The sequence below is a fragment of the Lucilia sericata genome, unplaced genomic scaffold, assembly GCF_015586225.1.
Source record: "Lucilia sericata isolate MDLA Ls3-8-SP2 unplaced genomic scaffold, ASM1558622v1 Contig000217F_arrow, whole genome shotgun sequence".
Classification (NCBI taxonomy): domain Eukaryota; kingdom Metazoa; phylum Arthropoda; class Insecta; order Diptera; family Calliphoridae; genus Lucilia; species Lucilia sericata.
The window spans coordinates 305,321-333,126 of NW_023994245.1; the positions used below are offsets into that span (position 1 = coordinate 305,321).

Sequence of the window (27,806 nt, forward strand, 5' to 3'; positions counted from 1 at the left end):
AGTGTAGGTATCTTTCTCTGTTGTAGGTAACTCTGGCTATTCTGAAGCTCTTTAATTCGCCATTATTTTATAAAACGCAGAAAATTAAAAGAATTTTAATCATTTAATTTTAATGAAAATTGTTAAAATTTATGAAAAAGTTTTTCCACAAGTGCGTGCAACATTTTTCAAAAGGTATTCTGCCAAGTATTGCCGGATTTCTAACTAAAAAAATCAATTGAAAAAATTTTGTGTGTGTGTCTCTCTCCTAGTAAGAAAAAGAAAGAAAAAAAAAACGAAACGAAAAAAAGAGTGTAGTGAAAAAATGCGAATATATTTCAGCATTAAAAGGCTGGATTTCGCAAAAAAGAAATAAAAAAATATTGAAAACTAAATACATAGAAATTTTATATAAAAAATAATCTGGTTAAAAAAAAGAAATTGCAAAATCAGAAAGGAACCTTACAAATAAATTATAAAGTAAATTAATAGAAAAAATAAAAACAATTATCTATACGGCTGACCTAAGGTGTCAATTCTATTCGTGAAAAATCTTATTCATAATTTTTTTTTGTTCTTTTCCCCTTCGTCACAATTGAATAGATGTGAACTAAAAGGAAAAAAGAAAATATATAAAAATCGATTTTCCTGATGTCTCATTTTGTTTTAATGAAATTTGATATAAAGAAAATCTTTTTTTAACGCAAAATAATAAAGAAAAGAAAAATATTAATTTTATTGTATTTTTTATTTGGAAAAAATGTTTGTTTATATATTCAAATAAATTTAAATCATGTAATTTTTTTATGGAATGTGTACAGATCAATCATCCAAGAATTAAAAAAAAAAACACCAAATCAAATATTTTACTTTTACTGCGATAATTTTTGAGTGTGTGTAGCAATTTGCTTCTACAAATCAAATATACAACCTGATTTGAAAAGAAATAATTGAATTATTTAATAATAATAAATTCCTTTATATCTATAAAACTAATAATCGTTGTTGTGTAGTTTGAAACTATACCCGTGGGATTTGCCCAACTGGCTGAAAATCAAAATATTACATTTGGTAAGTTGATAATTTAAATTGTTTTACCTATCTATAGCTAAAAATTTATATTGTAAAGTTAAGATTTTAAATACATTTCTATATCTAGCAGGATTAACATTTCTTGACCATACGCTGAAAGAAACTCCATATCATGAAGAATAAAATATAAGTTTCAACCTTAAATTTTTTCAAATGTTGTCCGGGATAATATTTCGGTTCTGGTTTAGGGGATATAATTACGAAATTACAAAGAAATTAATCTGTTTCTTCTTTCTAAATATGTACCTTATTGCTGTCTACTTGGAAACAAAAATAGCGACTTAACTGTGCAAGTTTGGTATGAAAACATTAGCTCCTCCGAAGACATCTAAGGAGGAACTGTTTAGTGAACATGACTTTGTGATCCTTGACTGCAAGTGTCTTCATTAGATGATGTTCCGAGCTAATTTGTATGCAGCCCGTTGTAGTCCTTAAGGTAGCAATTAGGCAGCTTTGAATGTTTCTCCAATAGGTATCACTAAGCGAAGCTAAACAAACTAGAGCAGCATAATTAACCTCTGACCGACCAACAAATGAATTAACCACTCACCAACAACAATTTGCTTCAGTAATAAATAGACTAGCAGTAAATAGAGTGCTTGTCAAAATTGTAGTAATAGCGACATTATAGTTTAGTGTCAGACAATGATATCTGACAGAGTTCTCAGACAGTATCCTATTATTATACCAACATCCCTGCAGAGATAAATACAAACAATCGTACTCATCGTTTCACTAAACACAATTTTTAGAATTAAAATTAGAATGACAATCTTATAGCATGATTCAAAAGTTGTGGGAGGAATAAATTAAAGATGTTTATAGAAAATCTTAAAGAATTTTTGCCTCAACTCCTCAAATTTTAAATCTTCAATAAAATTCTTACGCGTTATATTTTTTATTCATTCTTGGACATTTTCATTTAGAGAAACAAACTACGTCTCGCCTTCATCTTACGTCAATTTACGATATAGTCAGACGAAAATAATAATGTGTAATTTAAAGAACTATTTTCGGTGTTTAAATTGTATAAATTTTTGTTTTGTTTTGCTCTATATTTTTTCATTATATTTTGTTCTTTGTTTGTTTTTCTTTAACCCACCTATTGGTGTGATGAGGCATTTTAATTCTACTTCCAAAAACAACTTGGCAACGCTGATTCATAAAGGAAATAATTTATTGCGAAAAGAGAAGAACTGTCTCCGATTAATTTATTCAAAGTCGCCTGTTTCACATTTTTTTAATATTTTTATTTCGGTCTTTCTGAAAATAAATGCAGGTGTTTTTGTATTAATGTAATAATTAAAGCAGTATATATTTATAAACTAAATATTTGATTGTTGTTAAATCATAAATAAATCAGCCAAAAAAGAACCAAAAAAAAAAAAAAAAACGTAATAATTTTAAGAACATTGACCGATTAACACAATGAACGAAAAAATAAAAAGAATACAACACGAAAAGTACAAAAATAATAGAAAACCTAATATGTATGTTTGTGAAAAAATGTATTTAAATAAAAGTGCAAGTTTTGTTAATTTTATAAACTGAGAATGAGATAATGGGATGGACGACGACGATGATGATGAGTTTCTAGCAAATTTGCACATACCCATTAAATGTTTTTATTTTTTAATAACTAGCTGTTGTTAGCTTAGAGTGTTGGTCGGTTGGTTGGTTACTAAAATGCTTGGAATGATGTTTGGCTGTTTGGTTAAAGTACAAACAGCACAGAAAAAATTATATTTATGTTCTATTATTAATCATTAAGTATTAGACTTGTTTGACTGACGGACGTACTGTCTGTTGTGAATGTCTGAATGAATACTTATTTTTTCTTTCTTGGTTTGAATTTTTATTTCAAAAAGACCTTGAATATTTTCAAAACAAAAATATGAATTAAATTTGAAAGAAAAAAATTAAAACAAAAATAAATATATACAGAATATTAATGAAACGAAAAGCTAAATGAAAATGACAATAACAAAAAAATGAAAAATAAAAAAAAAAAAATCACCAATTACACAGAAATGCCAAAGAACGTGTTGGTTTATATTTTTAGTTGCAATAGTAATAATAATATTATTTCAACTAGATATACTCGTAGTACCTAGTATTTTATTTTATGTATTTTAATTTTTTTTTGCATTTAAATTTAAACTACACTACGCCTACGTACAATTGTTTTGCTAAACTTAAAAATGTCCGTTTGTTGAAATGTTTATACTGATATTTATTAATGCTTGTTGTTGCTTTTAAACCATATTAACAATTAAATATTTTTAGAATATAATATAATAACAGATTTCAATTAGTTTTTATTTCGAAACAAAAATTAAGTAAAACACAAATTATAGTTTTGGTTCAATAGTTTTTAAAAACAAATCACTATTAATAAAAAAAAAATGTTGTTGCAAAAAGTTAGTTGTTCTTTAATAAATTTAAAATTTTTGATCAAAAATAAAAAGTTTTCAAAAAATATAACACTAACAAGATAATTATTTTTCACGAGACTTGCAGTAAATTTATAACTGATCAATATACAGTGGGTGGCAAAACATTCGAAACTTTTTCTAACCTTAGAAATATTCTGTTTTTTCCTTTATAATCGTATATTTAAAATCGTCCATGCTTTTGCGTCCATATTTAGCGAACTAGAACTAACCTAACCTAGGCAGATCACTTAATTAAAACAATCACTTTCGAGTATAAATATTCGATTACAAGTCAATTGTTGGCTTTTTGTGCCATGCATGTTTTCCATATAGTGTTTTTTAATGAATCTCTATCTTTTATAGCAGGAATTTGATCAATACCTTGTCCTAAAAACCGTTAAATACCATCATATTGCCATCGCTAAACTTAACGACCGAATTTTGTAGTTCGGTCCTAATAAGTCTCCCCTTGGTATTTGGACACGACCAAAAAGAAGAGAGTATTTCATATTGATTCGACCAATCTATGTCATCTTATGTAAAATTAAATAATTATTAATAATAATTCGAGAGTTTGGACCATTCCTAAAATATTTGGAAAAGTTTGCATTATTTTGTCACTCACTGTAGATATATTGTCAGGAATTCTGATTAAACTACAGGTTCTATCAACCTTCTCTATTTCTTGGTCACTTTAAAATAAGTATTACTTTTGTTTTGTTTTGTGAAATCTTAAAAGTTTTCGTTTTCTTTTACAACAAATTTCTATTCAAATCAATTATCGGATATAAGGATATATGTACAGTTAAACATGTAAGGATTCTATGATTTTGAGACATTCTTGATAACAACTTCCGTAATTTCCTTTCAAAGTTTCCCTTTTTTTGTTATTTCTAAAATGTTTGGATCTTTCAAAATATTCATTCGAAAACTGAAAATTTTTATAAAAATTCATAAAAATTTAAAAAAATAAAAATGGAAATTCAAGTTTACATAAAATATTGGAAAATTAAAATTTTCCTAAAAATAAGAAATTTTAAGAAATCAAGAATTATCTGTTTTTTTAATTTAAATATTTTTAATAAAACTAATATAACAACTTTTTTATTAAAATCATGTACATACATACATATACTGATTTTATGATTAAGCAACGAAGTTGCATTAAAGAAGAAATACAATAAGCATCACATTAATTCCGAAGCAATATGGGTTGATTCTCCATCTTTCTTACTTGCAACTATAAATATCCGTCCAATAAAAACCCCTTTTGATAAAAAAAAATCAAGGACTTGACATATAAACATGTGGCCATGACCATAGATACCAACATCTTTAGATCATATTTTATTTTTATTATTTGTGTAGGCGTGGTAATTAATAACAATATGGAAAAAGTAATTTTTATATTTAATTTGAATATGACACACAAACCATTACACAACATAGAAATGAAAACATTTCCTCATCATCCTCTTCGTTTACAATGATACCTTTTAAGTATAAATATAATTTCAAGTGTGTCTATTTCCATACAATGCCTTCATCTATCTATCCATCAACCTGATCAAATACTACCCTCTTAATAACCATACATACCATACCATACTTGTACCTCACCAGACCACACCACCAAACCATGCCTGTCACACCGACCAACCTGACCAACATGAAATCAAGTTTTATGTTTCTTCGTTTTTGTAGTTGTTGTATACAAAGATTGCATTTTAAACTAATTGTAGGCGCAAGCAAATTATTATTACATCCAACCAATGCAATAATTTATTAATACTTACCTACAGCTGTTGCTGCTGCTACGGCTGTTGTTCCAAGCTGTTAACTTTAGTATTGGTTATAAAAAAGCAATAACAACAAATGTAAACATACAGACACTATACAACAATAATAAAGCAAAACAAAAAAGAAACTCTCTCAAACGTATAGAATCTAAACGAAGTAACAACATAAAGCAATACCAGCAACATGTCAGGTAAATTTATTTTATTAACCTTTTTCTTCTTATTAGCTTTTATTAGTCCAACTTTATACACACACTTAGCCATAGTCTGACTCTCTATCTTATTCTCTTTCATTTTCCTATTTTTCGTATTCTTCTTTCTAATTTACTTTATTCGTTTGTTCATTCAAACGTACGTAATTTATTTCCTCTCGCTCCCCCAGTAATTGTCTGTGTTGAAGAGATAGTGAGAGAGAGTTTTATTAATTACAAAGCTCCCAGATGGGGGTTCTTTTTAATCCACAAATTGAAAAAGAAATTTCCCTATAAAATCGGCAATTAAATAAGAATTTTTCAAAATTAGCTTATACAGGGATTTATTTGATTCCAATTAGATAATATAATGATTAGAATAAATCTGGTTTCATGCATCGTTCTCATTAGGAGTTAATGTATCCACGAAAAGTTTATGTTTGGAATTAAGCATTTGAATCCTTATTCCTTGGAAAACAGCATCATCATATAGAAGAAGTTATTAGATCTAATGCCATTTAACATTTGTAATTCCAATTGGAAAGTATAAAATTTGAAGGAGTTATCGTCAGGAGTTAGCAGCATTTAACTTTTTAACTCTTTCGGATCTTTATTGTTTGGAACTGAAATGGAAGATAGAACTTTGATTATCGTTGTATTCAGTAGGAAGGCGCATCATCACACTGTTTATTAAAAAATCGATATTTTGTGCACTAAGTTCGGAAATCGTGTCATTAAGCGTTCTTTGCGATACCAATTGGATGCCGAAGAGCTTCGATTTGACCCCTTTAGACTTTTTTGTGTGGCCAAATGCCACAAATTCGGGAAGGGGCAGTTGATTCATGGGATTTGATTCATGGTAATAGCTTTTCGGGATACGTTTCTGTTATCGTTCCTAATTTCTAGAAGCGGTACACAAACCACAGGGTAGGCTGTGAAATAAAATGTTGGGTTTGAGCTGATAATTTACAGGTTGATGTTTGACTGTTGGATATTTGATGTATCTGATGAAAGTGTTGGAGGAGATGAAAGTGTTGGAAGAGACGGAAGTGTTGGAAAAGATGAATGTGATGAAGATGGATAGAATTAGAATGTTAGGGAGATGGTAAGAATGGGAAGTGAAGAGGATGTGTGATGATGGAGTTTTGCTGCATACGTTAGTATGATGATGGTTTTTGAGCGGTTGAGGATGAGGTGGATGCTTTACTCTTTCTTTTATCGGCAATTTTCCTTGATGATTGGATGTGTTTGGAGTTTACTCTAATAATGATCTGCAGTAGGTCCTAATGGCCACTTAAATAAGTCTTGTCAAGTTGTTATGGTGTTCGTGATCCGGTCTGCCAATTTGTCCCTAAGTGCTTTTGCTAACTCAACAGAACCAACTGAGTAGTGTGGTTGCGCGGGCTTTAAGAGGTAAGAGAATGTACTGGAATGGGCCATTAGATAATGGGGATTGCATTTCACCTGATGCTGGGGTAAGCCCGTCTATTAACTTTAGACCAGTGATAGCTTTTTCCATATCGCGGTATGCATTGGGATTGTTCTAATGTTGCGTGTCATTCCAAAATGGGACTACTATGGCAAGAGATTAGAAAGCTCCTTTACTTCTGCAAGTTGCTTGCACATGGACCAGCAGAACCATGTACAAAAATTGCCACCTGAGAGTCCTTCATTGAAGGGATTCAATGTGGGCCGTTCTAAGTCCACACAGTGGATGGAAAAGATCACCGTGAAATAAGGCCGTCAAGGCAGGTGTTTACGTTAAGCACAATGATTTTCTTTCACTTTTTAATCACGCTATATTGTGCTCAGCTGAATTCTTAATATACTTCAGCAAATTTGATATTTCAGACTTATTCCAATTGCAAACTTTTCATTACAATTCTTTCTAATGGACAACAATACCAATTGATTGATTGTCTTTGTTTTGCTCAATTTACTTTTTTGTTTTTATACTTTCCACCGATTTTCTTGTGTGTACGATTAAACTACGAATAACTGACAGTTTATTCGGTTTTTTTTTTGTTAGTATTTCTTCAGCCAAACTACACAATAAAAAGAAGAAAGAAATGTATAGAAATAAAACAAAAACAATAAAACAAAAGCCGAGTGAGCACCAGACGAATGTTAACCCAGCTGCTGTTTTTGCTGCTGCTGTTATGACTACTACAACTAACTAACAAACTCAAAAACTAAACGAAGCTCCCCATTTGGGGAACCTACATAAATAACAGATGAGAGATTGAAAGAGTATAAAAACAAAACAGTGATGCTAACTAAGAGTTGTCTGTGACACCTGCTGTACATTTTAAATGAAATTTTTTTTGCTATTAAAAAATGCCTAAGAAAATTACTTTTTAAATTGCTAGAACAATGTTTAACAATTTACCCAAGTTTAAACTCTAACTAAAGTTATATTTCTTTAACTCTAAAACCTTAACAAAAAAGCACTGATTGGACATCACTACAATAAAGTAAGAAACAATTTAATTTAGTTTTTTGCCTTTATGAGCGAATGAGTAAATTTTAGTCGCTCAGACGCAGTACGTCGTCGTCGTCTCGTATGTGTCAGAAAAGTAAAAAACCTAAAAAATTAAAAAAAATCTTTTGTCTTGTGCTGTTATAGAGGAAAAAAGAACAATTTATTTAGAACATTTAAACAGGAAAAACTATTTTCAAAAATATATATAAAATAAAAAGTTTTTCCTTAAAAAAAAGTGTAAAAACTATTAAGAAAAAAATTGTCTTAAGACAATCTATAAAAATGAGTATAATTAAGGCAAAAAAGCTTAAAGAATAAAATATAATTTTAATTGTGAAACAAATAAAAGTGAAAATCGGCCGTGATCTCGGTAAATTTACAGTAAATAGTTGTGTGTGCGTTTAAAATCATTATTTTTAGATTTATCGATTTTATACGACATTGTGTGTTCTTATTAGTATTTTGTGGTGCTGCCAAAGTGCTGCCTAACTGCTGCAGCTTAATGAATAAAGAAAAGTAAAAAAATAACAAAAAATTAAAATTTCTATTAAAGCAAATTAAAAAAAAGAAATTAAACAAACCAAAAAATATGTAATACGGAAAAAAAATAAAGAAAAAATGTCATAAAAATAATGACCGAAAAGAATGTTTCCAATGAAAAATTACTCGGTGTTGTACTACACAAACGTATGAATGTGAAATAATAAATTAAGGGTCGTCCACCATCGTCATCACCACCGCTGGAAAACGAAACCACGACCACAGACCACATAACCAATAAAAACAACAACAAAAACACCATCACCACACATCCATTCATTAGCGGCCGCAATATGAGACAAAAAGTATGAAAGTGATAATTTTTTTTTATTTTTTCATTTATAAAGAAAAAAATATCTAAATATGAAAAAATATATAAATCACGTAAATTACTTATTTTTATTATTAAATATAAAAAATAGAAAAGTATATATTTAATAAAAGTTATGAGTGTGTGTGTGTGATACTATCAACCAGTAATGACAAAAGTGTTGAAGATAAAAATCGCTTAATTTTTTTTACTAATCCTACATTAAAATAAACAAAAAACATTAAATAATTTGTATTGATCGAAAGTTTTACTTAATCTGAAGAGTAGGTTTTCCGAAAGAAACAGTCGTTGTTATCGTCAGTCTGACTGAAGTGACAACTCGAATTGGTCTTTGAAAACGGTCTAGACGGCTTTGTCTAATACGTGAATATTGATAGAGGAGTAATCTATTGATACGTTTGAATCCATCCATAGCGAATTAGGTTAGTTAGTTCGTTAGTTAGTTAGTGAGTTAGTTAGTTAGTTAGTTAGTTAGTTAGTTAGTTAGTTAGTTAGTTAGTTAGTTAGTTAGTTAGTTAGTTAGTTAGTTAGTTAGTTAGTTAGTTAGTTAGTTAGTTAGTTAGTTAGTTAGTTAGTTAGTAGTTAGTTAGTTAGTTAGTAGTTAGTTAGTTAGTTAGTTAGTTAGTTAGTTAGTTAGTTAGTTAGTTAGTTAGTTAGTTAGTTAGTTAGTTAGTTAGTTAGTTAGTTAGTTAGTTAGTTAGTTAGTTAGTTAGTTAGTTAGTTAGTTAGTTAGTTAGTTAGTTAGTAGTTAGTTAGTAGTTAGTTAGTTAGTAGTTAGTTAGTTAGTTAGTTAGTTAGTTAGTTAGTTAGTTAGTTAGTTAGTTAGTTAGTTAGTTAGTTAGTTAGTTAGTTAGTTAGTTAGTTAGTTAGTTAGTTAGTTAGTTAGTTAGTTAGTTAGTTAGTTAGTTAGTTAGTTAGTTAGTTAGTTAGTTAGTTAGTTAGTTAGTTAGTTAGTTAGTTAGTTAGTTAGTTAGTTAGTTAGTTAGTTAGTTAGTTAGTTAGTTAGTTAGTTAGTTAGTTAGTTAGTTAGTTAGTTAGTTAGTTAGTTAGTTAGTTAGTTAGTTAGTTAGTTAGTTAGTTAGTTAGTTAGTTAGTTAGTTAGTTAGTTAGTTAGTTAGTTAGTTAGTTAGTTAGTTAGTTAGTTAGTTAGTTAGTTAGTTAGTTAGTTAGTTAGTTAGTTAGTTAGTTAGTTAGTTAGTAGTTAGTTAGTTAGTTAGTTAGTAGTTAGTTAGTTAGTTAGTTAGTTAGTTAGTTAGTTAGTTAGTTAGTTAGTTAGTTAGTTAGTTAGTTAGTTAGTTAGTTAGTTAGTTAGTTAGTTAGTTAGTTAGTAGTTAGTTAGTTAGTTAGTTAGTTAGTTAGTTAGTTAGTTAGTTAGTTAGTTAGTAGTAGTTAGTTAGTTAGTTAGTTAGTTAGTTAGTTAGTTAGTTAGTTAGTTAGTTAGTTAGTTAGTTAGTTAGTTAGTTAGTTAGTTAGTTAGTTAGTTAGTTAGTTAGTTAGTTAGTTAGTTAGTTAGTAATATGTCACTTTGATGTAATGGTAGAAGTTTCAACAATTTGTTGGCCATTGGCCAGATGTTGATGAAGGTACCCTTTGAACGAGATTACATGGTCCATACTATTTACATGACTGGTAAACCTATAAACACAGTACCTATTTCTGTCTGTCCAATATTTCAGGTCTTTGATGGTGCACTTGGTTCTATAATTCGAATACCCTAATGATTCAAATACCTGATGAAACTAAAGTTTTCCAAGTTCATATTTTCCATTTGAACATATTGAAAGTCGGTAACAACGGTTCGACCTTTTGAGTAGTCTAGCGAGCGTACAACTCTCCCAGAGGTTGCGTAATTTTTACCAAAACTATTCTTCAATAAATGATAAATTTTCGAACTTTCTTCAATGGAAATCTACCGGTTTTGGGCCGTGGAAGTATGGTTCTGACTACTAGGAAAAGTCGATTTTGTTTAATTTTGCAGCATGTATTACAAAATTGACAACACTTTATTTCCTATATTTATATTTATTTTCGTAAAATGATGAGTAGAGGAATATGAATAACAAGAATAAGACTAACAACAACATCCAAAAATACAAGCAGAAATAACCGAGGAGAGAGAGCGATATGAGTTGAGTGACGACGTTTTAGGTGAACTAGTGTGTGAATGTGAATATTTATATTATTTAAGAACACAAAAAAAGAAATACGAAACAAAAAATTTTAAAATTACCTAATCACTAATGGAATAAATATGAAATTTTGCAAATTCTGATGTAAAATATAAATATTTTTCATAATTTAACAATTAAGTTAACTGTTTTCATTAAAAAAATATTTTCACCTCTTGGAAAATTAACTACAGAAAGTCTGATTATAAATAATAATGACAATTATTTGCAATATTCATTAACTCAATACTACACGATACGTTCATTCATTAATTATATCCATTCACTCAATTATTTACATACATTTTGTAGTGTTAAACTTAATGTATGTTTTCTTGTTTGTGCAACAAACCCCTATTAAGCAATTAAACTAAATCCTTTTGTTTTAATTTTTTTTATGTTTTATATTATTTTATAAAATTTGTTTTGGTTTCTTTTTCTAATATTTGTATGAAATGGACGGGTAGTAGTTTGTCGGTGTAGTTTTCGCCTGTATCGCGTCGTTGTTAAATATTCTTGCTGTTTAGTTATTATTTATAAAATGGTTAAATATTTACTCAATTGGGTTTGGTTGGTTGGGGGTTTATTATTATATTTAACACTAAAAATGTGGCGCTATATTGAATTTGTCATTCCTTTTGTAACATAACGAATTATTTATCTGGGGCTTTATAAAATTTGTTCAACTAGAAATTCCCCTAAGAACGAAAATTTCTGCCTGTGATATGTCAGAAATTCGGCATGACAACTTACGGAGTTGACCCAGTAAGAAGTTTTGAAAGATAATAGTAGGTACATGAAAAATTTTAATTCGGTATCAGATCAGATAGATATTTTAGAAAAAAATTTAAGACGGTGTTTTTTTTTAAGTTTTATTAATTGACATTTCTTATATTTTCGGCATATATGTAGTTAAAAATCATTGTATATTTTTTACAAATACATTGTATGTGTGTATATTCTTTGGTTAAAACGTACTGACTGTCTCTTTAACATTATAATATTCATTTTATTCACTTGTCGTTTTAAATTTTTTCTAGTTTCTTTTCATACGGTTCTAGTGTTGTTGGTCCTCTATGTATAGTTTTTTTCTTGTCATATTTGTCGTATTGTGTCTATTTTGCAGGCCCTCTTTTTATTGTTATTGTTGCTTTTATTAAATAGTTGGTATGTCAATTAGTCGTTCGGTCTGTTGTTCTGTCATCACCCGGTTTTTCGTATAAACAGTTAAGCGGCTTCTATATTGTGTTTTATTTTATGATTGAGCTATTTTCCTTATTTTGTTTATTTATGTCTTTATTTCTAATTATTTGTCATTTTTATTATAGTACTACGTAAACATTGATGCCAGATTTGTAGTTTTGTTTGACATTTGACGATTTGAGAATTTTTTTGTAACGTAATAAAAGGTGAATATTAGTTTATTGATTAAATGGTGTTTGTATTAACCCTTAAAAGGTAAACAAAAAATATTTTTTAAAGACTAGACTTTAATCTTCTATATTAATCTTAGGTATAATTCTGGGACTAAAATGGTCGTTTAGGTAACATTGGAAAATCCTTTCTCCAAATTAGTAAAAAATTTAGTTAATTTTGCTTGCCTAATTCTAAGTTGAGAAAAACAAAGAAGTAACTCCAATAAAAATGCGTTAACGCTACTTTGAAAGTTGTACTAACCGATTTCTTTAATATCTTTGCCCTTAATCTGTTCCGATTATTTTGTGACCAATTTTAGTCAAAGTTTTTATGATTAATGGTTTGGATTGAAACTGTATAGTTCTTCTTTTAAATAACTGGACGCTAGAATCTATACCTAAATATCACTATTACAAGATGATCTCTAATAGATTCCATAGTATTATTAACCAGTTTTGATGCAATAGCAATGTGAGTATTAATTGGATTATATAGTAGCAGTCTAATTTGTTCAATTCGTAGTTTCTTAAGCTAGTAGAACAAGAAAAACTTATATAACATAGAATTATTATTAATACTTTCGATTACAGTTACTTCTACCTTCTTTTTTATGTTTTAAACACATTACTTTTAAGGGTATCACAATGGACCCTAGTGGTTTCAAAGTGGAGTTTTATCACTTTGATGTTAGATCTAATTTACTGGAAGAAAGGACAACAACTGCCAACAACTTTGTACTGGTTTAAGCTATTTTATTTTAGCCTTTTTTTCGTTTTTTTCCCCATTTTTAGTACCAAACAGTTTTGATAAAAACAAAATATATTTGGGCAACTTTTATCCCTAAGCTTCTCCCTTTTAGGATCTATGTAACTTTCGTGCTTTTAAAATGAAAATAAGTGAACAGACAAAGCTAGTTATGGGAATCCGAATATATGTATCATAACAAAGTTTTGGACTCAAATGTTTGACATTTTTGGTTAATTAAATCAATTTGACAGTTTTGTCAAAATACATAATGTCTTTTCATGTGGCATCATATTTTAATTATTTTTATATTTGCAAAAGTTTTCTTATTCTACTTCATTTTACATAAATTTTTTCCTATTTTACATTATTTTTTTTTCTTAATTCCTATTTTTTAATCAAATTTATCTTATGTCTTCGCTTTCGTTAAACGAAAATACAAGTTCTCTTCTAATTTTTTTTCTACCATCTGTTCCTTTTATTCTCATTCGTGTTTTTGGGGGTTTTGTTTTCTTTTTTTTGCGATTCGACAAATACAATACAAGAGTACAAGTGAAATGTGCAGAATAATAAAAATACAATTGTGTGCTAAAAAAGAAAGAAAAATACACAAAAGAAACATGACTAAAACAGCAAGAAATAAAGAAATGTTACAAACATTGGCTGCAGCAGTAGCTGTGGCAGCAGCAGCAGAAAAAGTGAATTTATTATTCTGTTCTCTTTTACCTTTATTTCTATTTTGTTTGTTGTTTTCTTTACGACGACTCTCTCTACTAGTAGCTATCTCTTATCTTACAAATACACAGGCAATTTGAACGGCCTAAAAGTATCTGCTGAAATAGTTTATCAAAAATATATTATAATTTAAATATTTTTATATTTTGTTTTTTACGCATATTTCATGTCATCATCACGACACATTTTGAAACATTTGCTGTTATCTTTTTTTAACTTAATTCAAATATTTACCTGATTATAAACTAAGACGAAAAACAAAAATAACAAATAATTAAACTAATTAATAAAAATATATACCTACCTACTATATGTATTGTTATTATATCTTTTCACATAAAAATTTTAAAAATTTTCAAAATATAAAGTGTCAAAGTATAATTGCAAAAAACCAACAACAATATCAATAAAAGTAAAGAAGAAAACAAAAACAAAAATGATAATTTTCAACTTTAAAATAAGTACAAACTCAACGTTTTAAAAATATAAATTTTTATCTTTTCAAGTATGTTGTGTTTTCTTTATTGTTGTTGTTTTTTTTTGTATTCTATCTTCTTTTTTTGTTTTATTTAACTTTGCAAAATTTATTTAATTTTCTTTAGTTATGTGTTGTTGTTTTTACGTTTTTATGACAAATCTATGATAAATTAAACATTTCAATGTTAATAGTATTTACAACAATATTGTGCAAAAATACTACAACAATATTTCTATTATTGTTTTTGTTGTTGTTGTTGCAATTAACGACGCTGATGAGAATTTAAACATGTGTTTAATTTTCTGTAATAATAAATCAAAAAAATATAGTATTGAACAAAATTTACAAATAAAATTTATCGACTCCGAAAGACAGACATACAAAATATACTTACGAATACTCGTTTTTTAAATAAATCCTTCTTTTGTTGTTGTGTTTTTTATATTGACGTTATTTAAATTTGATTTATTAAGCAAATTTCTTATAAAACAGAGATACAATTTAATTATACAGGGGACCTTATGGGAATTCTAATACGAAAATAGAGCGATTAGTTCGTCTGTTGCTATTTTAGAACTTTTTCATGTGAACGTTATGTTTTATAGATGGTTTTCTTACGTTTAATCTAGGCAGCCTGACAGACTTTGTCGTTATCTTTATATATTATAATATAACTTATAGATTATACTATAAACTATAGTATAGACTAGACTAAACCATAGCTATAGACTAGACTATAGACTAGACTATAGACTAGACTATAGACTAGACTATAGACTAGACTATAGACTAGACTATAGACTAGACTATAGACTAGACTATAGACTAGACTATAGACTAGACTATAGACTAGACTATAGACTAGACTATAGACTAGACTATAGACTAGACTATAGACTAGACTATAGACTAGACTATAGACTAGACTATAGACTAGACTATAGACTAGACTATAGACTAGACTATAGACTAGACTATAGACTAGACTATAGACTAGACTATAGACTAGACTATAGACTAGACTATAGACTAGACTATAGACTAGACTATAGACTAGACTATAGACTAGACTATAGACTAGCTAGACTAGACTATAGACTAGACTATAGACTAGACTATAGACTAGACTATAGACTAGACTATAGACTAGACTATAGACTAGACTATAGACTAGACTATAGACTAGACTATAGACTAGACTATAGACTAGACTATAGACTAGACTATAGACTAGACTATAGACTAGACTATAGACTAGACTATAGACTAGACTATAGACTAGACTATAGACTAGACTATAGACTAGACTATAGACTAGACTATAGACTAGACTATAGACTAGACTATAGACTAGACTATAGACTAGACTATAGACTAGACTATAGACTAGACTATAGACTAGACTATAGACTAGACTATAGACTAGACTATAGACTAGACTATAGACTAGACTATAGACTAGACTATAGACTAGACTATAGACTAGACTATAGACTAGACTATAGACTAGACTATAGACTAGACTATAGACTAGACTATAGACTAGACTATAGACTAGACTATAGACTAGACTATAGACTAGTCTATAGACTAGACTATAGACTAGACTATAGACTAGACTATAGACTAGACTATAGGACTAGACTATAGACTAGACTATAGACTAGACTATATAGGACCTAGACTATAGACTAGACTATAGACTAGACTATAGACTAGACTATAGACTAGACTATAGACTAGACTATAGACTAGACTATAGACTAGACTATAGACTAGACTATAGACTAGACTATAGACTAGACTATAGACTAGACTATAGACTAGACTATAGACTAGACTATAGACTAGACTATAGACTAGACTATAGACTAGACTATAGACTAGACTATAGACTAGACTATAGACTAGACTATAGGACTAGACTATAGACTAGACCTATAGACTAGACTATAGACTAGACTATAGACTAGACTATAGACTAGACTATAGACTAGACTATAGACTAGCCTACTTAGACTAGAGACTATCAGACTAGACTAGACTAGACTATAGACTAGACTATAGACTAGACTATAGACTAGACTATAGACTAGACTATAGACTAGACTATAGACTAGACTATAGACTAGACTATAGACTAGACTATAGACTAGACTATAGACTAGACTATAGACTAGACTATAGACTAGACTATAGACTAGACTATAGACTAGACTATAGACTAGACTATAGACTAGACTATAGACTAGACTATAGACTAGACTATAGACTAGACTATAGACTAGACTATAGACTAGACTATAGACTAGACTATAGACTAGACTATAGACTAGACTATAGACTAGACTATAGACTAGACTATAGACTAGACTATAGACTAGACTATAGACTAGACTATAGACTAGACTATAGACTAGTCTATAGACTAGACTATAGACTAGACTATAGACTAGACTATAGACTAGACTATAGACTAGACTATAGACTAGACTATAGACTAGACTATAGACTAGACTATAGACTAGACTATAGACTAGACTATAGACTAGACTATAGACTAGACTATAGACTAGACTATAGACTAGACTATAGACTAGACTATAGACTAGACTATAGACTAGACTATAGACTAGACTATAGACTAGACTATAGACTAGACTATAGACTAGACTATAGACTAGACTATAGACTAGACTATAGACTAGACTATAGACTAGACTATAGACTAGACTATAGACTAGACTATATACTAGACTATAGACTAGACTATAGACTAGACTATAGACTAGACTATAGACTAGACTATAGACTAGACTATAGACTAGACTATAGACTAGACTATATACTAGACTATAGACTAGACTATAGACTAGACTATAGACTAGACTATAGACTAGACTATAGACTAGACTATATACTAGACTATAGACTAGACTATAGACTAGACTATAGACTAGACTATAGACTAGACTATAGACTAGACTATAGACTAGACTATAGACTAGACTATAGACTACACTATAGACTAGACTATAGACTAGACTATAGACTAGACTATAGACTAAAAAAAAAAGACTAGACTAAAAAAAAAAAAAAGACTAGACTAGACTAGACTATAGACTAGACTATAGACTAGACTATAGACTAGACTATAGACTAGACTATAGACTAAGACTATAGACTAGACTATAGACTAGACTATAGACTAGACTATAGACTAGACTATAGACTAGACTATAGACTAGACTATAGACTAGACTATAGACTAGACTATAGACTAGACTATAGACTAGACTATAGACTAGACTATAGACTAGACTATAGACTAGACTATAGACTAGACTATAGACTAGACTATAGACTAGACTATAGACTAGACTATAGACTAGACTATAGACTAGACTATAGACTAGACTATAGACTAGACTATAGACTAGACTATAGACTAGACTATAGACGACTATAGACTAGACTATAGACTAGACTATAGACTAGACTATAGACTAGACTATAGACTAGACTATAGACTAGACTATAGACTAGACTATAGACTAGACTATAGACTAGACTATAGACTAGACTATAGACTAGACTATAGACTAGACTATAGACTTCGATTATAGACTAGACTATAGACTAGACTATAGACTAAAAAAAAAGACTAGACCTCTGGACTAGACTATAGACTAGACTATGACTAGACTATAGACTAGACTATAGACAGACTATAGACAAGGACTATAGACTAGACTATAGACTAGACTATAGACTAGACTATCAGACTAGACTATAGACTAGACTATAGAACTAGACTCTAGCTAGACTATCGACTAATAGAGACTCAGACTACTAGACTAGACTATAGACTAGCACTATAGGACTAGACTATAGGACTAGACTGACATAGACTTAGACTGACTAGACTAGACTATAGACTAGACTATAGACTAGGACTATAGACTAGACTATAGACTAGACTAATGACTAGACTATAGGACTAGGACCATACTAGACATCAGACTATACGATAGACTAGACTATAGACTAGACTATAGACTAGACTATAGACTAGACTATATACTAGACTATAATACTAGACTATAGACTAGATCTATAGACTAGGACTATAGAATAGAACTATAGACTAGACTATAAGACTAGACTATAGACTAGACTATAGACTAGACTATAGACTAGACTATAGACTAGACTAGACTAGACTAGACTATAGACTAGACTAGACTAGACTAGACTAGACTAGACTAGACTAGACTAGACTAGACTATAGACAAGACTATAGACTAGACTATAGACTAGACTATAGACTCGACTATAGACTAGACTATAGACTCGATTATAGACTAGACTATAGACTGGACTATATCTGAATGCCTTTCATTCTGGTATTCTGTAGCGGGAATCCCAAAATACTCTCTGGCTTGAGGTATCTAATATGAATAAGATCTTTAGGTCTGAACTTGTATCGCCATTAAGTAACATTCTGATTTGTAAAACATGATTTGTAGGATTGTTGGTGATAATCGGAAAATAAAGAATTTTATATTTAAACTGCTTAATATGGGAACTTAGTATTGAAGTTTCAAATAGACGTCAATTTATTTAAAATTATATTTTTTAAGAGAAAATTCATTTCGTAAGGCACATTTGAAACTAAACTTTATTTTTTTTTTTGCAAAATATCCATTCATTCAGATTTAGTTTTCCAAAATCTCTACATTTAAACTAAATTATTAGAAATGTCTTTTATTGTAGTATTTTCTTGCAATTTTTCCGTCTGTGTGTTGGTTTTTATTTTAATTATTGTTCAGTGTCACGTCTGATTATTATCAGTTGGTTGTTGAATGGAATCGTATGATGTCTGTCTTTCTGTCATCCCAAATTGTGTCATTTCAAACAAAACGAAAGATAATTACATTTATTAAGATTTCTTCTACTTATTCTTTTGTTTATTTTTTTTTTTTTTTTTTTGAGTTGGTTTGTTGCGACCAAAATACAGCTCGTAAGAAACGCAAATAAAAAAGAATTTATACTAGATAATAACAAAAAAATTGCATAATCATAAATTAGGCTTAACATTTTTGTTGTTGTTATTGTTTTTCGTTTTTATATTCGTTTAACTTATCTTTGCAGCAAGCAGTTTTATGACAATTTTAAATTGTTTCATATTTTATATAGAGGCCATAAAATATAAAGTGTTTTCTTATACTTTAATTGTTTTAAAATGTTTTTTTGATTTGATTTTGTTTTAATCTAAATATCTATTCGTTATCATTTCACTACATTACACCCTTATTTGTTTTTATTTGTTTCTATTTTCTATATGATGATAATAACTGCAAATCGATTTTATATGAGTTATTGTTTTACTTTTTGTTGTATTAAAATTTTTACTGTAGAAAAAAATTTTACGATAAACGGTATTATTTATGATAGAATATTTATTCTACAGAAATATCTCTAAAATGCTGATCACGTAATTAACGCAAACACACCTTTTTACACGTTCCAACAATTAAAAAAAAACTAAGCAAAGTTTACATAAGGCGGGGGATTAACGAAAGTTTGCTTAGAAAGACAAGAAAATATGTAGCTAAATTTACTCTTTGTTCTAAAATTATGATAAATTTGAAAATTTTAGAGCTTAATTTTATTTATTTTAAAATCTATTTAAGAACTTTTAATGTTATACCAAACGTGCATAAAAAGATAACTTTCAATTCTTGGGCTATAAAGAAATTAAGCTTAAGTTTATAAGATGAATAACCTAAAGGAATCCATTTTATAGCTAAAAATAATAATAAAGCAAAATTCAGCCAACTAAAAAGGAAATTCAGCAAATAAATTTATGAATCTGAAAATTTTGCTTAAGTTTTAAATATAATTCAGCTAAATTGTGAACAAAAAATACAAACGTATATGGTATTTAACAAATAGTTTTAAATAAATAATAATAAAAATGCGTAATATTATTCAGCATAAAAAATAACATTGTGTTTAAAGAATTCATTTGGTAAAATGTAATTATTAAATTTGTAACTTTTTCGCAAAATGATTGGGTATATAAATATTTGAATCTTTGCTGAATTATAAGATAATTGAAATTCAGCTTCATGTATTCAGCTGGCTGAATTTAAAAAATATAAATTTTTTTTGATATAATGATTATTTATGTGAATTGAATTTTCAGCTTCGCTAAACTATAAATAAATAATAATAATAATAAATAAATAATAACAATAATAAATAAATAATAATAATAATAAATAAATAATAATAAAAATGCGTAATTCAGCTAACTACAAATATTATTCAGCATAAAAAATAACATTGTGTTTAATGAATATAATAGAATTCATTTGGTAAAATGTAATTATTAAATTTGTAACTTTTTCGCAAAATAATTGGGTATATAAATATTTGAATCTTTTCTGAATTATAAGATAATCGAAATTCAGCTAATAAAATGGTGATTTTGCTATATATAATTGTATTCAGCTGGCTGAATTTAAAAATATTAAATTATTTTCGATATAATGATTATGTATGTGAATTAAATTTTGCTTTCAGCTTCGCTAAACTATAACTAAATCTTAGTTGAATTACTATTAAAAGAAATGTGTGTAGTATTTACATAGTCAAAAGTCTTGTCATTCGATTAGTCCATAAACTAGTCCATAGTACAGGATATAGACTACTACATATACCCGTATATAGATTTGATATTCAGCTAATTGAATTTGTAAAAATATTGTACTTCAGCCAAATTTAGTTGTTATTCAGCTAGCTGAATTAATTTTAACTAAAATTTATTCAATAATAAAGAGGTTTTCAGCTGAATAAAGTTATTAAGAAGAAAATTTCCTTCAATATTAATTAAACATGGTACAATTTTAGCTAGCTGAATTGGATTAAATGTCAAAATTATGTTAGCAATTTAATAGTGAACATAGATTGTAATACGTGAATATTTACTAATTCAATTTCAGCTAGCTGAATTGGTTTTAAAAGTTACATTAAGATTTTAATGTGAATAAATTTTGTGTTATAATATAAGTTGAATTATAAAAGCATAATTCAGCTAGCTGAATTGACTATAAAACTTATAACAAATCCTTAAATGAAAAATTATTCTGATATGTCAATTAAGTAAGTTAATTTAATAAATTTTAGGGAAACACTGGATTAAAGTTTAAAATTTAAAATTCAAATCAACTTATTGAATTCAGCTGATTTCCATCTGGTATCCTTGGCTAACCAGCTTCTTTGTATTGATATTTGTGTAAAGGTCTCCGCACTCAAGTTGAATGCTGCTGTTGTTGCTCGTTTCTAAAGTTTCTTTACAATCCATCAATTACACATTTTTTATAAAGAAAAAGTTGCAATAATAAATACATTATTGATTGAATGAAATCAGTGTCCACGCTGGATTGTATTTTTTTCATCATACATATATACATTCTTTATTGATATTTATATCTTTTATATATATTTTTTGTATTTAATATGTTGTTTTTGTAATTTGAATTCGTGTAGGTTTGAAAAAACATGTTTTTATTTTATTCACACATTTCTGGTGAATTTTTGTTGGTCTTTTAGAATGTAAATTCATTCATTCATTTATTTGCTATTTGATTCATATTTTTGTGCTGCACAAAGTTATCAATAATAGTATTTAATTCTTTCATTGTTTATATTATAACTAATAACTTAATTTTCTCTTTTTTTCTTGAATAATTGCAGAATTTGGCTCAGACAATATAACAGTTAAATTATTGATGTGATAACCAGTATATTTCAAATCTTATTGTCGCCGTTAATTAAAACCATAAAAATCTATACTATACTCTGTATGTAATACAAACTAAAAGTTTGAAAACAAAATTCTGAAAACGGAAAAAATTTAGAAAATTTTGGTGCTAATGTGCTAAAATTGGAGACAAATTTAAACTAAAACGCATTACACAAAAGAGAGTGAGAGATTGATAGAGAGAACAAACAACGTGCCATCATTATCATCATCGTCATCTTCTACAACAACAACAACAACAGCAGCAACAACATCATTATTTCAATACAAAATAACAAATCAATACAATAAACAATCACCAATAACAACAACAGCAAAAACTACTACAAATCATGGAAGCTTAGCGAGAGTATTAAACGATACAAAATCTATATAAAAAAATATAATCTGTAGCAGAAGAATATTATAATAATTTTAAACATATGTGAAAAAATTTATTACAATCCCTCCATTAAATGCACTACTACAACAGCAACAACAACAACCATTACAACAACTACTACTACTATTCATCATTATTCGATTTTATATTAATGAAAACACAAGGTATGTTAATTAAATTTTATTTGCTTTTTCGAATAGTGTGACAAGGCATTCGAGGAACTAAAGGTTGAAATGGAGTTCTTAAACTTAATGCAATAAAGTGCCTTTTTATAAGGAAACTTCCCTTTTTTATCAATAGTTTCTAGTGAGAAAAACATTTGTTTAAGGCGGTTATGCAGTGACTCCTAATATCCAAAATTCTGTACTTTTAAACATCGAAAAGTATAGTAGTACCTTCATGACCTATTAAGTTCCTTTACTATACATCTCGTCAACTTCTTCATAAGGTAATAAATATATTATAATATAAATAAGAATAAAGCCGTAGTAGACCAGGATATAGATTAGTCCATTGACTAGCCCATAGATTAATCAATATATCGGTCAATAGACTATAGATTAGTCAAAAGACTAGCCCATAAACAATACATAGGGTAGTAAACTTGTTAGTCTATTGATTAATCTATTGATATATAGTCAATAGAATTGTTAATATACTAGTCCGTCGACTAGTTCACAGACTAGCCCACAGGTTAGAGAGTCTATTCCAGTCCAGGATATAGTCTAGTACAGAGACGCGTATCTATATATCAATAGATTAATCAATAGACTCACCTATACAATAAAATATTCAATAGACTATAGTTCAGGATATAGTCAAGTGCATAGACCTATATATAGATTAATCAATTGATTAATCAATAGAACAGTCCATAGACTATTCCATAGATTTGTCAGTATACTAGTCCGTAGACTATTCCGTAGACTAGTACTAGACTAGTACCATAGACTAGTATAGACACTAGTCAATAGACTAATACAGAGTCTAGTTAATAGACTAGTCCAAAGACTTGTCAGTATATTATTCCGTAAACTAGTCCATAGTTCGGAATATAGTATAGTATAGAGACGCGTATCTACATATCCATTGATTAATCAATAGACTAGTCTATAGATTTGTCAAAAGACAAGTCCATACACTATTCAATAAAAGATTCAATAGACTAGGCCAAAGACTTGTCAGTAGACTAGTCCATAAACTCATTCATAGTCCAGGATATAGCCAAGTGCATAGACCTGTATATACATAGATTAGTCCATAATCCATAGGCTAGTCAATAGACTAGTACATAGACTCGACTATAGAATAGTTCATAGACCAGTCTTTTGGCTAATCTAGACTAGACTATTAATAAATCTATTAATAGTTAACGGGCTAATCAATTTATGCTTCTAGACTAGTCCAGAGACTAGCCAATGGACTTGTCCATAGATTAGTTAATAGGCAAATCAATTTGTTTATAGACTAGTCCTTTGACTACTCAATAAATTAATCATAGGTTAGCCTATAAACTAGTTAATAAACATTTCCATAAACTAGTCAACAGGCTATACAATAGGCTAGACAAAATATTATTAAAAAATTTAAAAAGTTTTCATGCCCAAAATAACTTTCTTTTGGAATTTGAACGCTAGGATTAAAAACGTTTTCCAATTGATAAAGGTAGTTAGTTCACGAGGAACTTTTCCTGTGGTTTTTATTGTTGACAAAATTTTCTGTTACCTTGTTAAATTTCAATATCAATACGGTGCAGCAGTAAGTACTACTAGTGCATTATTTTTGGAAAGCCACGTTGCACTATAAAATTTATATACACAAGTGGCAAGTGTATATTTTTAAAATGGCATTTTATTAAATGAAACAACATTTACCTTCTCCTTTGCCTCCTTGGGCACAATTCTGTACTGTATACGAAACTACATATAATGGATATGTAATTAATATTTTATTCTTTGTTTCGTTTTTAATTTCAGATATCGTCAAATAATACCTAGAAAAAAGAAATAAAATAAAAATAATTTATACGAAATACATATAATTAACATATTGTAAACTAACAACAACAACATCAGCAACTACAAGAACACCAGCAATAACAGCAACTACAGTAGGTTTTCAATACAAACGAAACTACAAAAAAAGAAGGAGAGAAGTAAGAAGAGAAACGGGGTGAAAAAGCAGCAGAATAGAAATCGTCGATCAGCACAAACATCTTAAACACAAGAACAACAGAAAAAATGTCATCGGGAACATTTGTTGATCGAATCGATCCATTCGCCAAACGTTCATTGAAAAAGAAAAGCAAAAAGAGTCAAGGTTCCTCACGCTATAGAAATTCACAGGATGTGGAATTGCAACAATTGCCACCACTGAAAGGTAGTTTGGTAGTCATATTTCAAAATATTTCAAAATTTATTTAAACATTTTTTTCCTCTTAGCCGATTGTTCAAGTTTGGAACAAGAAGAATTATTTATTCGCAAATTGCGTCAGTGTTGCGTATCATTTGATTTTATGGATCCTGTGACTGATTTGAAGGGCAAAGAAATCAAACGCGCCGCCCTAAATGATTTATCCACCTACATAACACATGGACGAGGCGTACTTACAGAAGCTGTGTATCCTGAAATTATACGTATGGTAAGGGCAAATATTCCACCTTCTTATAGTAAATAGTATTTATCTTAATTGTGATTTTCTGTTCTTTCCTATAGATTTCATTAAATTTGTTTCGTACATTGCCGCCAAGTGAGAATCCAGATTTTGATCCCGAAGAAGATGATCCCACTTTAGAGGCCTCCTGGCCACACCTACAGTTGGTGTATGAGGTGTTTTTAAGATTTTTAGAATCGCAAGATTTTCAAGCGACCATAGGAAAACGTGTTATTGATCAAAAGTTTGTTTTACAGGTAAATAGTCATACACTACTTCTCGTTAGTACTTTTAAATTCTTTTGTTAGTTTATATTTTTTTAAATAATAATTTTGTTGTTATATTTTAAAGCGCAATTGTGTGTCTGTTGTCTAGATGTGTTTGTTTTGTTGAATTAATATGTATTTTAAACATTTCTACTTAATTTAGCTTTTGGAACTATTCGATTCTGAAGATCCACGTGAACGTGATTTTTTGAAAACTGTTTTGCATCGTATTTATGGAAAATTTTTAGGTTTACGAGCATTTATAAGAAAGCAAATCAATAATATATTTTTGCGTTTTATTTACGAAACGGAGCATTTTAACGGTGTCGGTGAATTGTTGGAAATTCTTGGAAGGTAAGAGAGACAGAGAAGTGACCTTGTCGATTGTAAAATTTCATTCATAATTATTTTTTTTTGCTTTTTTTTCAACAGCATTATTAATGGTTTCGCTCTACCATTGAAGGCCGAACACAAACAGTTTTTAGTTAAGGTTTTGCTTCCTTTGCACAAAGTTAAATGTCTGTCACTGTATCACGCTCAGTTGGCCTATTGTATTGTACAATTTCTCGAAAAGGATCCATTCTTAACGGAACCAGTCGTACGGGGTCTTTTGAAATTCTGGCCAAAGACTTGTTCGCAAAAGGAAGTTATGTTTTTGGGTGAAATTGAGGAAATACTCGATGTAATCGATCCACCACAATTTGTTAAAATCCAAGAACCTCTATTTCGTCAAATCGCCAAATGTGTATCGAGTCCACATTTCCAGGTATAGAAATGATAATAATAAATTATTTTTTCTGATTATGAATTAACACATTTTAATTTGATTTTTGTTTCTAGGTTGCTGAACGTGCTCTGTATCTGTGGAACAATGAATATGCTATGTCCTTAATTGAAGAAAATAATGCTGTCATAATGCCCATCATGTTTCCGGCATTGTATCGCATTAGTAAAGAACACTGGAACCAGACAATTGTGGCTTTAGTTTACAATGTTTTGAAGACTTTTATGGAAATGAATTCGAAATTGTTCGATGAACTTACCTCTAGTTATAAAGCGGAAAGGCAAAAGTAAGTTGTCAAATGCGAAAAGAATTTTCATAAAAAGAGGGAGGGAAAGAGCTTTTATTTTTGTAAAATATTGGGGAAATATAATTTTTTCATGGAACTTGTGCTTTAACAAGTGCAATACTTTGTCTTTAGTTATTAATTAATGTTTCTTTCATTAACTTTACAGAGAAAAGAAGCGCGAAAGAGATCGTGAGGAATTGTGGAAGAAATTACACGAATTAGAGCTCAATCGTACAAAGAGCATTCAGGGAGGCAACTCTAATAATTCAACAAACGCTAGTGGTGCCTCAACGTCAGGAGGTGGCAATTCCAATGCCAACAATAGTCAACAACAGAACACAAATTCGCAACAATCGAACAGTACCGCAACAGATCATAAATTCGCAGCTGGTGCTAGTGGCGATAATAAAACGGTAAATGCGCCAACAGCAGCTACAGCGAATGCCGGTGCCGCTAATCCTTTTGCCAAAATCAAAGCTGAAAAAGTTGAAAATTAATTTTCAACATTTATATTATAATTATAACCACCACCAGGAGCAGCAGCCGTCGCCGCCGCATCAGCAGTAGTAGAAGCAGCAGCCACCACAATAATAAGATCAAGAACAACAACAACAACAACCACAACATCAAACACCATAAGAAAACTTAAGGCAGACAAAAAGATCAGGAAATACAAATATTACTACCCGTATTAAAAATTATAAATAATTTAAATAAACAAACAAAAATTGTTAGAAAACTAAACAAAAAGAAAGAACAAGTTCAAGCAAAAATTGCAAGAGGAACAGAAACCTAAAAAAAATCAACATCTAGAGCGTAGAGCGCCTGATACCGAGAAAATTAAAAAAAAAAATTAAAATATTTAAACTAAAAACATAAATCTATATATAAATTTAAACAAAAACAAAAGAAACGAGCTAAACACGCGAGGACAGGTCGATATAAAGTTGAAGTCGAAGAAGCAAAAGCAGAAGAAGAGAAAACAAACAGAAAATATATAATAAAATGAAAAGAAATTTAGAAATGGAAATGGTAGAATTAAAAAAAAAGAATGCGTTATGAGCAACTCTAATATCTATGATTTAACTTATGCCTATTTAATTATTAATTAAAAATTTAAACAAAAAATCTACAAATAAACTCATTTACATTTAAAATGAATAATTTTTAGAAAACAAAAAATTAAAAAAAAAAAATTATATATATATTACAAA

General features: G+C 29.0%; 1 protein-coding gene across 6 annotated transcripts; it reads left to right on the top strand.

Moving 5' to 3' along the window:
• On the top strand, positions 1-27,806 carry LOC119602273 (serine/threonine-protein phosphatase 2A 56 kDa regulatory subunit epsilon isoform). Of its 6 annotated transcripts, none has more exons than XM_037953703.1 (10): positions 1-174; positions 801-1,050; positions 22,155-22,767; positions 24,580-24,982; positions 25,045-25,244; positions 25,319-25,513; positions 25,686-25,876; positions 25,955-26,288; positions 26,363-26,592; positions 26,759-27,806. In XM_037953703.1, the coding sequence occupies exons 4-10, from the start codon at positions 24,844-24,846 to the stop codon at positions 27,087-27,089; spliced, it is 1,620 nt and encodes a 539-aa protein (XP_037809631.1). In that variant the 5' UTR covers positions 1-174; positions 801-1,050; positions 22,155-22,767; positions 24,580-24,843; the 3' UTR covers positions 27,090-27,806. The 6 variants fall into 6 exon arrangements, with proteins under 6 accessions (XP_037809631.1, XP_037809630.1, XP_037809629.1 ...); XM_037953702.1 differs by having other exon boundaries at positions 13-508; XM_037953701.1 differs by having other exon boundaries at positions 13-250.

Bases quoted from the DNA above. Each gene is read 5' to 3' on its own strand.
- LOC119602273 (XM_037953703.1), top strand. From the start codon at position 24,844: ATGTCATCGGGAACATTTGTTGATCGAATCGATCCATTCGCCAAACGT. The intron at 25,245-25,318 runs GTAAGGGCAAAT...TCTTTCCTATAG, and splicing joins ATCCTGAAATTATACGTATG to ATTTCATTAAATTTGTTTCG. The intron at 26,593-26,758 runs GTAAGTTGTCAA...TTAACTTTACAG, and splicing joins TATAAAGCGGAAAGGCAAAA to AGAAAAGAAGCGCGAAAGAG.